The 15,991-nt window shown below is 38.1% G+C and overlaps 1 protein-coding gene across 9 annotated transcripts in view; it reads right to left on the bottom strand.

Annotated features, from left to right (window-relative positions):
* Positions 1–15,991, bottom strand: part of ATE1 (arginyltransferase 1) — a 166,255-nt gene that overhangs the window by 137,014 nt on the left and 13,250 nt on the right. For 6 of the 9 annotated variants that reach the window (XM_032311903.1, XM_032311907.1, XM_032311911.1 and 3 more), the window contains 2 exons: positions 10,675–10,907; positions 8,643–8,771 (listed from right to left, as the gene is read on the bottom strand). In XM_032311903.1, the coding sequence (XP_032167794.1) occupies positions 8,643–8,771; positions 10,675–10,907 (362 nt within the window). Of the gene's footprint in view, positions 1–7,579; positions 7,709–8,642; positions 8,772–10,674; positions 10,908–15,991 lie in introns of all 9 variants that reach the window. The other 3 variants (XM_032311904.1, XM_032311908.1, XM_032311905.1) reach the window with 2 other exon arrangements.

The following is a 15,991-nucleotide window of genomic DNA, read 5'->3' on the forward strand; positions in this document are numbered from 1 at the left end:
AAGCTGATGTCAATTTTAATTATTCTAAGGGACCAATGGCACTTAAAAACATTAGATAACGGCGTTTTCTATATACAGTATCAATAAAATTCCAGCTAAGATCCCACGTTTATATACAAAATTCATGGTATTTTAAAAAACGAAGATTCACATATGCTGGTTTTATATTGTATTATACAAAAGATAGGTCACAAATTACACCCATCTGATTTTATTTATATTATGTTATTTTCTGAAAATCTGGTATCTATCTGAATGATTGAAAACAGGAGTGGAAGCAAACATGTAGAGGTAATTCATCAAGGCCTTTACAATCTTAATACTTATGATTATGTGCTACTTCTCTAAGGATGTTACTAAAAAGAACTGATTGCTATTTTATATATCAAAGCAATCTATATTTATTTATCTTCTCATCAAATCTTTAAAAAAATTATCTACTTTTTGGGATGCTGAAATGATTACTTTATGGTTACCAATAGAGTTAAAATGGATTTTATGCACTGATATGATTGCTTGAAGTCTCCGAAGTTACTACACTGACTTGCATTTACTTTAAATGCTTTACAACTGTGAGAACAAAAAATGCATTTTCTTCAACACAAGTGAATTAGTTTCACCCATTACATTAACAAAACCACACCAGAGTGAGCTGCTGCACAGAGCCCTTAAAGCAAGTCAGAAGAACACTTGAACTTTTCAGAGGAGGACTTTTTTGGCTTCTTTTCCTGAATCCGAGCAGAGGAACACTGGCCATTTAATCATGCAGAAAACTGTACTGATATGCAAGGGGAAACTACTTCTGTACTGGGTAATGAATGAAATGGTTCCTTCAAAACAAAACACTGCACTTCAAGACTGGAAAGCAAAATACTATGCTCCGATCAGTTTCTCAAGGCAGCCAACCTTGCAGATAGAGTGTGCCTACTCTCTACCTGTAAGCAAGGGTTTTGCCAAATGAAGTAAGAATTTCTAAGATGAAACACACTAGGTGAAGGACCTCATTGACAGCGGTGACCCTCTCCTTACATGGAACCATCTCCAAGGCAGCTCACAGCCTCGAATTCCCTATTAATTAGCCCCAAATTTAATTATGTTACCGAGAGAAAACCTGAGGTAGTGCTCCTGCCCACCGCCCTGCTTATAAAGCAGGGCTATCACTCGGAGAGAAATGACCGTGTTCTCTCCTAACTCCAGAGTGGTGGCACAATGAGGCACCAGAGGGCAGGCCACAAAAATAGAGAATGACTCACCAATTCCCAAAGGAAGTAACTGTATTTGAAACAGTACGAGGGCAAGTTCAAGTCTAAGGGCGTTCTCAAAAATTTAGATTTTGGTGATAAGCAAAGAAGAGGAGACCAGCAGTTTCATGAGATGACGCGCCGAGCCACGGGCCCAGCTAACATAGCAGACAGAAGCAGAAGAGGCAGCTAGGAAGAGCCCTCTTGGGGTCACAACAAACTACAAAGAATGGCCTCAAAAACTGTCCCTGCAAAGGGGCACAAATTTAATTAAACCATACTACAAAGCAATTTATGCCCCGGGACACTGCTGAAAACCACAGAGCAACCAGCCAGCAATTGCTACAGCCTAAGAGCTGGGTCTGATAGCATAAGGGACAAACATCCTAACAACAGATCAGGGGAAGAGAAAGCAGAACACTGGGGAGACCACTAGCATCCCAAGGTAGCTGCAGTGCTCAAGGCTGAGACCTAGCGAGTGACAGCAGAGACCTCTCATACTTTACATAAATGGATACTCTCCTCTCTTCCTTACTAATTTTAAAACCAATTGTATAAAAGATTGTAATTATAAATACAATTGTAATTGTGCTGTTGGAATAATGACATACACACAAGAAATACATCTGAGGGGCGCCTGGGTGGTTCAGTGGGTTAAAGCCTCTGCCTTCTGTCAGCCTCTGTCCTGGGATCGAGCCCCGCATTGGGCTCTCTGCTCTGTGGAGAGCCTGCTTTCTCCTCTCTCTCTGTCTACTTGTGATCTCTCTCTGTCAAATAAATAAATAAAATGTTTAAAAAAAAAAAAGAAAGAAAAAGAAATACATCTGATAACATCATCCTAAAGAAGGTAGATGGGAACAAAGCTGTAACACAATAAGGAAATTATACTAGAGGGTAACTCCAATCCAGTCCTAGATATATTCCAAAGAGAAATGAGAATGTCCACATAACACCTGTACACAAATGTACACAGTATTTTTCAAAGGAAAAAAATGAAAGCCACCCAAATCCCCACTGATGGATGGAGAAACAAAATGTGGTATGAGGAACTATTATTCATTCATAAAAAAAAATAAATACTGGGATATGCCAAAATGTTAACGAACCTTGAAAACCCTATGCTGTGTGAAAGAGACCAGTGATCAAGAGACCACATACTGTGTGATTCCACTTGCATGAAATATCCAGATTAGGTAAATCCAGAGACAGAAAGTGAAATAGTCATTGCCTAGAGCTGGGGCATTCAGGAAAAAATGAGGGACTACTGATGTAGGTATGGGGTTTCTTTTTGGGATGATGAAATCTGGCATTAGTGATGATGGTTGGCATAACTGTAAACGTACAAAAAACCACTGAATCATAGACTTTAAATGGGTGAATTATATCTCAATAAAGCTATTAAAATAAAAAGCACAGTGCAGAGTCTTGACCTGCAAGATATTATTTTACATTTATTTCTTAGAAACTATATTCAGAGAGATGACAGACAAATCAGCTTATAATAAAAACAATATAATTTTCTCTGTCTCTGAAAACTGTATGAATTCAGATGTCAGGCAAATAAAATGCTATGGCTGATCTCAAAGTCAAGGGACTTATCAAACCAAGCCATACTCACTTGTATGATATCAAAGACTATTCTGTCAAAATTATTTTCACCAGTAAAAATGTGCTGTAAGCATGTGACCCTATAAAACAGATCATTAAGGCAAAGCTGTTTGGCTCTAATAAAGAAATCCATTACATATTTCTATTTAAACACAAGGTCAAATCACATACGCAAAGTTCAGTACTACTGATGGCAGTGAATGTAAATTAAAAAGGTACAGTTAACTGCATGCAAAAGGAAATACAAATCTGAATGGCTCAAATTAAAATTTACTTTAGAAGAATTTTAATTAAATGCCATGTTCAGGGGCACCTAGGTGGCTCAGTGGGTTAAAGCCTCTGCCTTTAGCTCAAGTCATGATCTCAGGTCCAAGGATCGAGCCCTGCATCTGGCTCTCTGCTCAGCGGGGAACCTGCTTCCTCCTCTCTCCCTCTGCCTGCCTCTGCCTACTTGTGATCTCTGTCAAATAAATAACTAAAATCTTAAAAAAAAAAAAATAGCCATGTTCACCTTTCTTAAAAAAATTTATACCACTTTTATAATATGGATTATTACCCTACAAATGCATCATTTACACCACCTATTAGAGTTGTCCCATAATATATAATAAAATATATTATTTTAGCTAGCTCATAGACAGAAGAATACAAAGCCTTTTTTAAATAGCGTCAATCAGGGTACCTGGGTGGTTCAGTTGGTTGAGCATCCAACTCTTGATCTCAGTTGAGATCCTGACCTCAGGGTTGTGAGTTCAAGCCCCACGGCAGCAGGTGGAGGAGTGTCTCTATCATACCTTAAGTCTAAATACCGACCACCACCCTGGAGCCTCTCCAGATGCTAAATTCCAGATGCTCATTTCTGATCAGTATCTTCCCACGGTCATTTGTTCCATAGGCTTCTCAAACTCCAACTGGCCAACACAGAACTCCTTTTTCTGTCCCAAAACACACAAATTCTTCTTCCTCTTGTATTTCTTATCTCATATAAGGTCATTATGATCTACCCGGTCATGCAAGCCAGAAAAGAAAAATCAATCTGGACTTGTCCCTCTCCTCCATTTCCAACTCCCAAACATCCTTCAAGTCAAACACCAAATCCTCATCAACTCTACCTAAAATGTATCTGTTGTACCCTTCTCCATCCTCCTCCCACCAGTATGTCTTCAAGTCCATCATGCCTCATCAGCTCTGCCTCAAGTCTCACGACTCTAAAACAAGACCCCCCGCAGACGCCTCCATCTGGCTAACACTACTGTGGGAACCACTCCTCTACTCTTCTGGAAACATGTGGTTCAAATAAGCACCTTCCTCCACCTAAGCTCTTGGGTGGGACATGTGATCCATACATGACCAGAGTCTGGATCCACATCTGGATCCACTGGATCCAGATCACAGTGACTGGTTCAGGGATAAGAACTGATCTCAGCTTGGGCCAATCAGTACCTTCCTCGGGACTTCTAACCCAAAAAAAAGTGCACATTATTTTTCGCTGACATCACTTGCTGTGAGAACAACGTACCTTAAACTGGCAGTATTCACCTCTGCCACCACATGCCTGCTTCAGATTCCAGCCTCACAAAGAAAGCAAGCTGGGAGACCCAAGCAAGAGACACTACTGGCATTTTCCTGAGATCTAATGAAGCCAAAACTTCTTTGTTACATATGCAAAGAAATCCTTTCTTAAAATAAATTCCACTTTGGTTTCTGTTGCCTATCAAGACCTAACGCATTTCTTAAAAATGAAGTGGAATTCTCTAGCTCCACTATCTAAAACCTTTCAATCATTCTTTATTACTACTAAGGTTAAAGTCCAAGACCTTAAGGTCTACAAATTCTGGACCCTTGATTATTTGATGGCATAATAATCAACTCTGGCACTGCAAGACACCATAAGCAAAGTAATAAATAAATAAATAAATAAATAAATGACAAACTACAGAGGAATATCTGCAACTTTTGCCCCAAAGGCTTAGGCTTTTAATATAGAAACAGTTTCTAAGAAATGGAAAGAAAAAAAGTATTCCTAGAAAAACAAGCAAAACTATGACCATGTGGTTCACAGAATATAAAACTCAAATGGATTTTAAACATAAGAAAACATGCTCAATTTCATTTATGATAAAAGGGATGAAAATTAAAATCACACAAATTTCATTTGCATATATATGGCAAAAACTCAAATTCTTACAAAATCTCAACGATCAAGGCCATGGAGGAACAAGCAGGTATTCACATACATTGCTGGCTACAAAAGGGTACAAGCCCTGGGAAGAGGAATCTCTCTGGAGACTAAGTGACCCAGCAATCCGGAAGCTTATAACAAAGACAGTGACAAAAGGCAAACAACTCCATGTACAAGGGTACTCACTGCAACACTACGCAAGGGTAAAAGACTAGAAATTGCCAAATGGCCACTAGTAAAGTCAGAATGAAGAAACCATTCTAGTACTCAGCAGCTAGAAAATGAAGATCTCTATATAGTTCTTTCTTTTTTTTCCTACACATTGTTCTTCTGTGACCTCCAAGTATACTACGTTCATATAATAAACAGGGGGAAACGTGTGTGTATCTCAGTATATGTACATGTACTGGTATGTTGTAAAATCACACATACACAGAGACACATACACATGCACCCTATATACTCAGAAAGATCACACACAAGCACACACACAGATACTGCCTGTATATGTGCTTACATTTTCAAAAAGTATCAATAGAAGCAAAATTAATTATAAGATAAATGACCTAGTTTCTTTAAAAAATGCTATTAAAAACAAGAGGGAAATTTACTTTAAAGATGTTCAACCAAATGGGATGTATAGATCTTACATGAATCCCCATCAAAAAAACCAACTATAAAAAGACACTAAAAAAAAAAAAAAAAACTGAGACAACTAAAGAAAATTGAGTATGTACTGGGCATTAGATGGCATAATTTATTGTTAAGCTTGCTGGGCATGATTATGGTACTGCAGTTATATATTTTTAAAGTTTCTAACTTTTAATCTAGAGATTTCCCTTTAAAAAAAAAAAAAAACAAAAACAAAAAAAACGGGGCGCCTGTGTGGCTCAGTGGGTTAAGCCTCTGCCTTTGGCTCAGGTCATGATCTCAGGGTCCTGGGATCAAGCCCCACATCAGGCTCTCTGCTCAGCAGGGACTCTGCGTCCCCTCTCTCTCTCTCTGCCTGCCTCTCTGCCTACTTGTGATCTCTGTCAAATAAATAAAATCTTAAAAACAACACCAAAAAAAACCACCACTGTTTATTATGTATTTGTCTCACAGAAGTGCCCAGGTATCATTTTAAATAATCCTTTATCTCTTGTATTTTTTGTCAACTGATTATTCCATCTAGAAGCTTATAATTCAGGTTCGATTTCTTCAGCAAGAATATTCCATAGGTGGCATTTTATACTTCTAACATAGAGCCCTGTTGCCAAGGATCTCATTCTCCTTTTTGGCCCGACAAACATTTACTTACTCTTTAAAGACTTTAAAGCACACCTCCTTCAGAAAACCTCCGTAACCTCCAGATGCATACTAAGCTGGCACTCCCTACTTCCTCATTTAATAGCTAAACCGAACGGCACTGGAACTGCCTACCCCGCTGCCCCAGTCAGGCCATGAACGCTGTTAGCAATGGACTAGTGTGCAGGACCGGACTCCACAGCGAAGTTCCAGAGAGTAATCTATACCCAGTACACACATCAGATCATTGCCTGGTGTCATGGTCCAACCATTCATACCTGGTAAGCAGGCAGCGCAAGGCCAGAATCTCCAGGTGATACAGGAAGTACTAATGTCCAGAAGGGGTAAGACCCCTAAGAATATCAAAGGGAGTTTTTGCACCTGGCAGACTCCTCACTATTTGTAAACACTATCTCCCACAGCTGCACGTCTCAATGGGGAACTTATGGAAGCACTTCCCAAACCGGAATGGGCATTCAAATTGCCCAGAAACCTAATTCAAAATGCAGACTTGGATTCAGCAGGGCTGAAGTGAGGCCCCAGATTCTGCACCCCAGGTGGATGCTGTTGGTCTGCAGACCACACTTCCTCCAGTAAGGTTCTGGGAGACCTGAAAGTCAGCCCTCTCTCTGGGAACATCCAGCATTAACTCCTGTCTTACTAATCACCTCTTTAAATCTAACACAGTCTGTGTCATTAAAACAAAGAAACAAATCCAAACTTTAATTCTTCTGCACCTGTTGGCATCTTTCTTCTAATACATCCCCCTGTGACAACTCTGCCATCTCTCCTCCATCTACATTCACAGGCTCTCAGTAAATGCTTGTTATGTCATAGTCTATATAATCTCAACGTATTTAATTCTTTCCCATTGGCTTCTTGTTAAGATATGTTTGTTCACTGGTCCATCTTTCCCATGTGTTTATCAACCCCTCGAAGGCAGAGACTCTTCCCTTCGTGCGCAGGGTCAGGTCTGGCACGTAAGCAGCCTCAGCGGGGTGTGCGGACCAGCCTGAGGATGAACACATAAACACGATACGCCAGGTTCTTGGAAAGAGCCCTGAATATGAACCTCTCCTTTTTCCTGAGGGACTTAAATGCTCACATGTAGGACTTGTTTTCACAAAAGTTTAGTTAACATACACTGAAAAGGATCATCAGCTCTACTTAACAAATAAGAAAATAGCAAAAGAAAGTTCTCTATTATGCTTCTTCATAGACAACCTCATCAAGATAGGAAAAAACGTTTCACAAAAGGTACCTCCGTCTTCCCACATTCATCAGGCGGATCCTGGTGTATGGCCATTTGATACTTGACATATAAAGAAAATGACTGGCTGAAGGACGACTTGAACTCTGGGTCCTCAAAGGAGACAGGTACTAACCTCACCTTCAGAGCAAGGAAAATACAAGCAAATGCTATTGAAACATCTCTACCCACTGACATGCTTCTGAAGGTGAGGCTAGAGTAAGATCTCCGCAAATCCACTTCCAAAGCTCAGCGCTGGAGTTTTTCATGAAACGAGTTAACCCCGGAATGTGTTGACTGGCCCAGAGCCTAAAGCGCCAACTTTATATTAACACTTGGGAAAATTTTTAACTTCTAAGGGCCAGGACAATTCATTTTTCTTTTGTTTTTTACTCTTTCCACATATTGTGATTCTCTGCAGAGTCAACAGTGTTGCTCATGGTAGTGGCCACTACTTTTGGCCCCTCTGCTAGTATTAAGTGTATTAACATTTTCCCCTTTCACATTTTTCTTGGGTATTCTGATGTATAAAATTACAAGCATATGAGAACTTCTATCAAAATATTCTATTATCTTAAAAAAAAATTCTACTATCTTACTTTTCTAGTCCCACTCAGTTGTGTATGGGGATGACATCAACAAAGTATAATTTAGCTGTCATGAACTCTGTTTACACATGACTTTTAAAAGGAGATAAGGCCTATTAACCATGTTGTGCAAATATGCCTATCATAAAAATATAAAGACTTTTTTGTTTTTTCTCATAAATATTTTATCTTAGAGCTCTACTCATTACTAATTTTTAGATAAATACATCCAGACATAGCAACGTTAAAGATAATTCATTTTATGTGCTACTTTCCACTTTGCAATTACGCGTGACTGGCACTTAACATGTCCTAGGTAAAATCTGCACTTTCAGAATGTTCGTTACTCCACACTCCATCCTTTTGCAGATATGCTGCAAATTGAATATAAATAAAATGTACCACAAATAAATCAAGTTATAATACAATGGTATCAAATGGAGGGGAAAGTTCCATTTGCACAGAAAAATTACACTTGGCCTGCTGACCTGGCTCACAGTTGGTTTATCAGGTGGGTCCTGGTGAATAACCATCTGGTAACGTTTATAGACCTGGTAAGACTCCTGAAATGTGGCTTTGAACTGAGAACTTGGTGGAGATGATCTCACCACCCTCACCTTCAGAAGGAGTTAAAAAACAATGTTCATTATTTATTCCACAGAATACGCATTGTTACTCCCACCCAAAAAGAACCAAAAGTTTCCATACAAATATTAAAGCATGCACATATAATATTTTAACATTACAAATGAACAAAATAGTACATTTTTCTTTAAAAATATTCTTTAAAATTTTCTTTAAAAATATTTCTCCAACTTCCAGACTTATTAAAAAGGCAAAAGATCCTATCTAAACTCATAAGATTTTTTTTTCTTTTTTAACATATAATGTATTATTTGTCTCAGGGTTACAGTTCTGAAGACTAAGATCTACGACCGAATTATGGAAGATTGACTCTATTGGAAAATGGCAGAACACTTCTGGCACTCAAGATACAAACACAAATAAATACTCTTGAATTCTAGGTGTATGGAACGCACCTTCAGTAAATCATTCAGAGTCCAGAGTGCTAACCATTACACTATGGAACTCCACTCAGTAAATCATTCAGAAAAACTAAAAATGTGAATATATTTTTTAGACATTCTTTATGCATCACTGCTAACTCTAAACTTACAATTTTTTTGTAAATGTGAAAGACAATCCTCACAAAGTATTCCTATTTCATGGTGTAGTTAAGAACGAAGACCCTAAAGTTAGATTTCTCTTACTCAATTTTCATGTCACCATCTTGGTCAAGCAGACAAATTTACCTCTCTGTGCCTTGGTTTCCTCACACACAAAATGAGGATGAGTTTACAATAGTAGCAGCACAGTAATGGTGAACACTTATTTTAATAGTGATTATTTACTAACCAGTTAAAATGTGTTAGCAAAACAAAATAGTCAAACAGGAAATCAAATGCAATATAACAAAAAAGCTAACTGGAAAACTTTCACATGTGCCATAAGAAATAATTCTTCTGCAAACAAAGAGTAATATAAACATAACTGTGGACAAAACACCTCTGCCCATCCAAGGTATCATTACATTAAAAAAGTAAAAGCTGCCTATTGTAGAACTGCTGTTCTATACTTTAAGTAGCATGTCCAATTCTCTTTACAATTTGAGAAGGAGAAAGTCAATACCAAAATCAGAGCAGCTAAGGGATTATAATTTCAAAGTTGTTAAGATTTCTGTCTGATAATATATATGATCTTAAGGTTTAGATTCCGTTAAAGTTAATTTTCAATATCAGGTCCTTAGCGAAGCTCTCAGATAGTATTAAGCAACAAATTCAAAGGCTGACCCCGTTATTAATGAGATATGAAAATATAATAAAATCATTATAATTAATATTGGGGGGAAAATATATAAATACCAAATACTGAAGAATGTAGATTTAATCTGCAATGTAAATAAAAGTAATAGGAATACTCTAGAAGTAATCATACTATGCCTACAGAGGTTTGAGAGAATTACTGAGAGAAGATTAAAGTAGTGCCACCGAGTACAATTTAGTCAATTCCTAACTGCTGGCTGGCACATGTACTACATCTGTTTACCCACTAGAATGGGTAAAACAGTGATCCGCTGATGTGATCTATTCTCCTTCACAATCGAACCAAACAGCTAAAAATGAAATTTTAAATGGCATATTTTGTCCCTTTAACTACTAAATATCAATTAAGGGATACAATAAGCCAGAGTCCTTTACATAGTAACATGCTAAAACTGGAATTATTTTCACAACTTTAGTAGCCAAACTGCCTAAAGTATTTATTTTAAATCTTAAAAAAAAAAAAGTGTTTTATCAAATAGCAGTTAACTTAGTAAATACAAATGCTACTTCATCCCAATTCACTGTCATTTCCCATTATTTAAATAGTAAAATATCAACAGAGTAGTATATCCTCAAACGAAAATAAACAAGGTATCAACAACAACAAAAATATAAAATAAAACACCCTTCAAAGTACCTCTAACTTGTGTGATGCATTCTCTGGTAAAGATTCAAATATTAAATCTTCAAGTGATTTGGGCTGGTTGGATTTATTAGCCTTTGGTGGGAATAAGGATGGTGGTTCACCTTGAGCCTGGAAACCCTCAAGTTCTCCAGCTGGGTTCTGCTGCATGAGTTTTAACCTTTTCCTTTCTTTTCGGATTTCCTTTGCTTTCCGACATGGAGGCTTACTCAAATCTGCCCCTTTGCCTAAAAACAATTACAAAATATTAGACCAATCACATCTGACTCTGGAATTTTTTGTTTTTACCCAAAGTCTCAAAGATACTACAGAATTAAATCTAAAGAGTTTCAACAGTTAGGTTAGCTTTGTAGGTAGGTATCTCAGTAGATTCTGATGTAGAGCTTTAAGTCGATCTTAACAAAATTCTACCTTAGATGTAGGAACTGTCAAAGAAAGTAAATAGTCACAGAAACTTTCCACATACCTCTATGAAAATAAAATTTTAAAAATTTTAATATTCATCCACTTTTTTGCCTTTATAAGTTGAAAAAAACATAATCAAATATCTTCTACTCTAGGACATGGATATTTCTAGCCCATTCCTGAGGGACATTCCTCTCAAAGCACTGGTGACATAAATACATGCTTAGGACCTGGGTGTAAGAAAACAGTCCGGCAGGTTTTTTGATGAAAAAATATCCTTGAAATTACTTGAAAGTACTTGTGTCTCTCCATCTAACAAATGGATGGGGTCTCATTTGTTCAGCTCCAGTTAATGAGTGTTGTTTGAATTAAAAGAGCTACTACCAAATTAAAAGTCCTTTAAGATATAAAAATTTTAGATAAAATAAACCACAAATTTCAGTAAGTGCTCTTTCATCTAGCAGAGTCTTCAAGGACTTGATGTTGAGAAGATCATTAAGAGGTAGAGGCAAATAACTAACACAAATGAAAACTTCAAAATAATTTAAATGCCCAACACCAGAATAATTCTACAATTTTTAAAACAGCTAAACCACAGAATACCAGTCACTAGAAATGCTTAGAAATTTTCAGGGATTTGTCATTACACAAGGTTAAAAACAATTCCAGGGTCCTGGGATCGAGTCCCGCATCGGGCTCTCTGCTCAGCAGGGAGCCTGCTTCCTCCTCTCTCTCTGCCTGCCTCTCTGCCTACTTGTGATCTCTCTCTGTCAAATAAATAAATAAAATCTTAAAAAAAAATTAAAAAAAAATAAAAACAATTCCACTTATGTATAAATAGATACATGAAAAATACTTTTTAAAAAGCCTAGAAAGAAACATAACAGTCATTTTACATGGGTTTAGAATCAAGGAAAGGACTGTTCTTGTTTTTTTTTTCTTGCAGTGTCCTCTTTTCTCCAAATTCTCTAACAATGAACAAACTTTTGTAATTTTTTTAAGGTCATTAACAAAATAAAAATGCTATTTTAAGATCCTAAAACAGTATTTACAAATCATATGAAAGTTCACAATATGAAGTTCTACAAGATTAGCAAGTTCAATTTTATAGAAAAGAAATTCAAGACCCAGGGTGTTAAGGGACTTCCAGAGACCAAGAGCTGGTCAAAAGAAACGAATCTGATACCGGCTGCCTGAGTGGCTCAGTTGGTTGAGCGTCTGGCACTTAATTTCGGCTCAGGTCATGATCTCAGGGTCATGAGATGGAGTCCCGGATCTGGCTTCACGCTCAGCATGGAGTCGGCTTGAGAATCTCCCTCTCCCTCTGTCCCTTCCCCCGCTCACGCACGTTCACTCTCTCAAATACATAATAATCTTATTTAAAAAACAAATTTGGGGGCGCCTGGGTGGCTCAGTGGATTAAGCCGCTGCCTTCGGCTCAGGTCATGATCCCAGGGTCCTGGGATCGAGTCCCGCATCGGGCTCTCTGCTCAGCGGGGAGCCTGCTTCCCTCTCTCTCTCTCTGCCTGCCTCTCTGTCTACTGTGACCTCTCTCTGTCAAATAAATAAATAAAATCTTAAAAAAAAAAATAAATAAAAATAAAATAAAAAACAAATTTGATGAGAAAATAGTGACTTCACTAATAGAAAAATCATTTTACTTCACTATCATGTTTGCCAATTAGAAACAAACTTTACATATAAAAACAGACTTCGAATAAGTCTAATAACCAGGCAACAAAGGACTGATTCTATAATTAACCATTACTCTATTGCCTTATAGAATGAATTTTCTTTGGCCGGGGAATCTGTCTTCCTCAAATTTGTTCTGAGAGGCACAGGAGCATTTGGTTAAGACCACACTCCCTGGGCGCCTGGGTGGCTCAGTGGGTTAAGCCGCTGCCTTCGGCTCAGGTCATGATCTCGGGATCCTGGGATCGAGTCCCGCATCGGGCTCTCTGTTCAGCAGGGAGCCTGCTTCCCTCTCTCTCTCTCTCTGCCTGCCTCTCCGTCTACTTGTGATTTCTCTCTGTCAAATAAATAAAAATAAAATCTTAAAAAAAAAAAAAAAAAAAAAAAGAAAAGAGCACACTCCCTGACATGGGCTGCCTGAGGTCATCTCCATCACTGGCTAGATGACCTTGGGCAAGTTTCCTCGTCTATACAAGATAATAACCAGTCCTACCTATGGAATTCTATGAGGATTAAATGAGTTAACACATATGTAGCTCATAAAACAATACCTACTACTGGGTATCTGGGTGGCTCAGTTAGGGCTGCCTTCGACTTGGGCATGATCCCAGAATCCTGCGACTGAGCCCCGCGTCAGGCTCCCCACTCAGCGGGGACTCTGCTTCTCCCCCCTCTGCCCTTCCTCCCCACTTGCGCATGCTCTTTCTCCCACTCTCTCTCACACACACAAATAAAGAAATAAAATCTTTTTTAAAAACCCCACTATTTAATTAGGGTTATCTATTATTAGCTATCATAGGCACCACCAATTCCTACAATGTTTTACCTATACAGGTGTCCCATAAATTGTAATAAGGCAAAAACCAACAAACACACAAACAAAATCCCTGCATTTTCTAAAAGTTATTTAAAACTACCTTCCCTGCCAAAGTTTCAAAACTATGAACAAATTATAAAACTGGAGTGAAGTGAGAAACAAGTTTTCAGCTTTTTTTTTTCTCAGAAATACCACCTATGTCAGCTCCACGCTAATTAATTCATTGGACTAAGCAAACAATACTTACTGTGGTTGCTTTACTCTACACATATGTACTATCGCATTACCAACTGCAATAGACAGCAAATTAGGATTTCAGCTTATTTAGGGGATAAAGATTTCCCCAGATCAGTAAAATCCTTCAACAGAATGGGAACAGATGAATATAAAGTCAACACACCACACCAACCCCACACCACAGAGGTTCACACCACTCAAGGATCCTAGAATAGTCCCAAGAGTTTTGAATAGAGTTCAATAGACCTGCATAATTTCTAATTACATTTCAGGAAATACACTTTTAACATTTTTAAAATAAAAAGGAAATACATGCTTCAGGAGAAAATCCAGAGATTCCTACATTTTAAAATCATCTCACTTTTTTAATGAGAAATATCACAAAGGGAAAATAACAGCAAACTTTTTTTTTACTGTTTTAGTAATCACATGCTGAAGATTAGGCTGGAATTGTTATTCTAAAAGTTTGTGTTCAATAGAGTAAAGCACGTGGGTAACTGCAATATTCTAATTCTACCATTCTCTGTGTCCTTGAGAACCAGGTTTCTCAGTGTGGAAGAAAAGAAGATCTAAACGTCAAACAAACATGTAAAAATATGATAGTCCTGAATTTGAACTCCAAGTATCAATACGATACATACTCCCTTGGAGAAATGGCTATACAAGATGATCCAGGAGCCTCAGGTCAGAGGAAGCTGCCATGACTACTACCATTTCATCCCCCAAAAAACTAGAAGGCAACTTAGAAATTCCCACAGGAGCAAAGAATTAAGACACAGCCAATGTGTTTAGATCCATGAGTTCACAATGATACCAGAAATAAGCAAAGAAAGAAAGAAAAGAAAAGAAAGAAAGCTTGATTAACTAGTCACTGTTAGAAGAGTTATTTTGTAGGATGGACAATAAAATGCAAGAATCAAGCATTCCTCTTGCCTTTCTGAGTTCCGTGAGAAAGAAATGAAAAGAGGTTCTGTTTATGGAAGTATCTAGCTAGTAAATGAAAAATGAATGACAGACAGAATATCTAATGGATCAATGAATTTAGGCAGTGAGCACTGACCCATGGCTCTTCACATTAACAAAGAGAGGTACCCAGACATTATGTGTCTCCTGAAAGAACCTCCCACCACCCATGAAGTAACCTTACCCCCCTCAAATAAATAATCTGAACTCGAATCTGATTAAGACTTCTCTCACTCCCTGAAAAGCAAAACACAACCGAAACACAAAAAAAAGAAAAAAAAAAAAAACACAACAATTTGATCTTAACTCTGAACTGATTTAATCTTGACTCCCTAGATCCAACCATCAATTTACAGGCAGGTAAAGGAGTATGTTAAACTGCACTGCGGATGTAATCAGACAACCCAGAACAGCCAACCTAGTTTCTTCAAAAAACAAAGTGCAAATAAAAAAGTGGGAGTGATGGAAGGAACCTACAGATCTACAGGGGTTTTCTAACTGAGTCAGTCAACTGCAATTATGTGGCTGTGTTTGGATCCTGACACAAACAAATACATAAAAATTAAGAACTCGAACACGGACTATTCAATAACAGTAAGGAATCTCACTCAGGTGTAATGGTGGTACTTGTTTATTTGAAAATTATTTTTTTTAAAGATGTATTTAAGATTTCTATTTTTTTTAAGATTTTTATTTATTTATTTGACAGAGATCACGGGTAGGCTGAGAGGCAGACAGAGAGAGAGATGGGGAAGCAGGCTCCCCACTGAGCAGAGAGCCCAATGCGGGGCTCAATCCCAGGACCCTGGGATCATGACCTGGGCCGAAGACAGAGGCTTTAACCCACTGAGCCACCCAGGCGCCCCTAAAGATGTATTTATTTGAGAGAGAGAGAAAGCGCCTACAGATGTGAGTGGGGAGAAGGGCAGAGGAAGAGAATCTCAAGCAGACTCCCCACGGCACTTGGAGCTGGAGTCAGGGCTTGATCTCACAACCCATGAGATTATGACCTGACCTGAAATTGTGAGGGGGATGCTTAACTGACTGAGCTACATGGGTGCCCCAAAAGTTCTTATCTTTTAGGGGTGCATTCTGACATATGGGATGACATAATGTCTGGAATTTGCTTCAATACAGCACTGGAGAGGGCAACTGGATGGGAGTACGGATGACACAAGTGCCCATCCTGAGCCAGTG

Source organism: Mustela erminea, chromosome 14 (genome assembly GCF_009829155.1).
Source record: "Mustela erminea isolate mMusErm1 chromosome 14, mMusErm1.Pri, whole genome shotgun sequence".
NCBI lineage: Eukaryota > Metazoa > Chordata > Mammalia > Carnivora > Mustelidae > Mustela > Mustela erminea.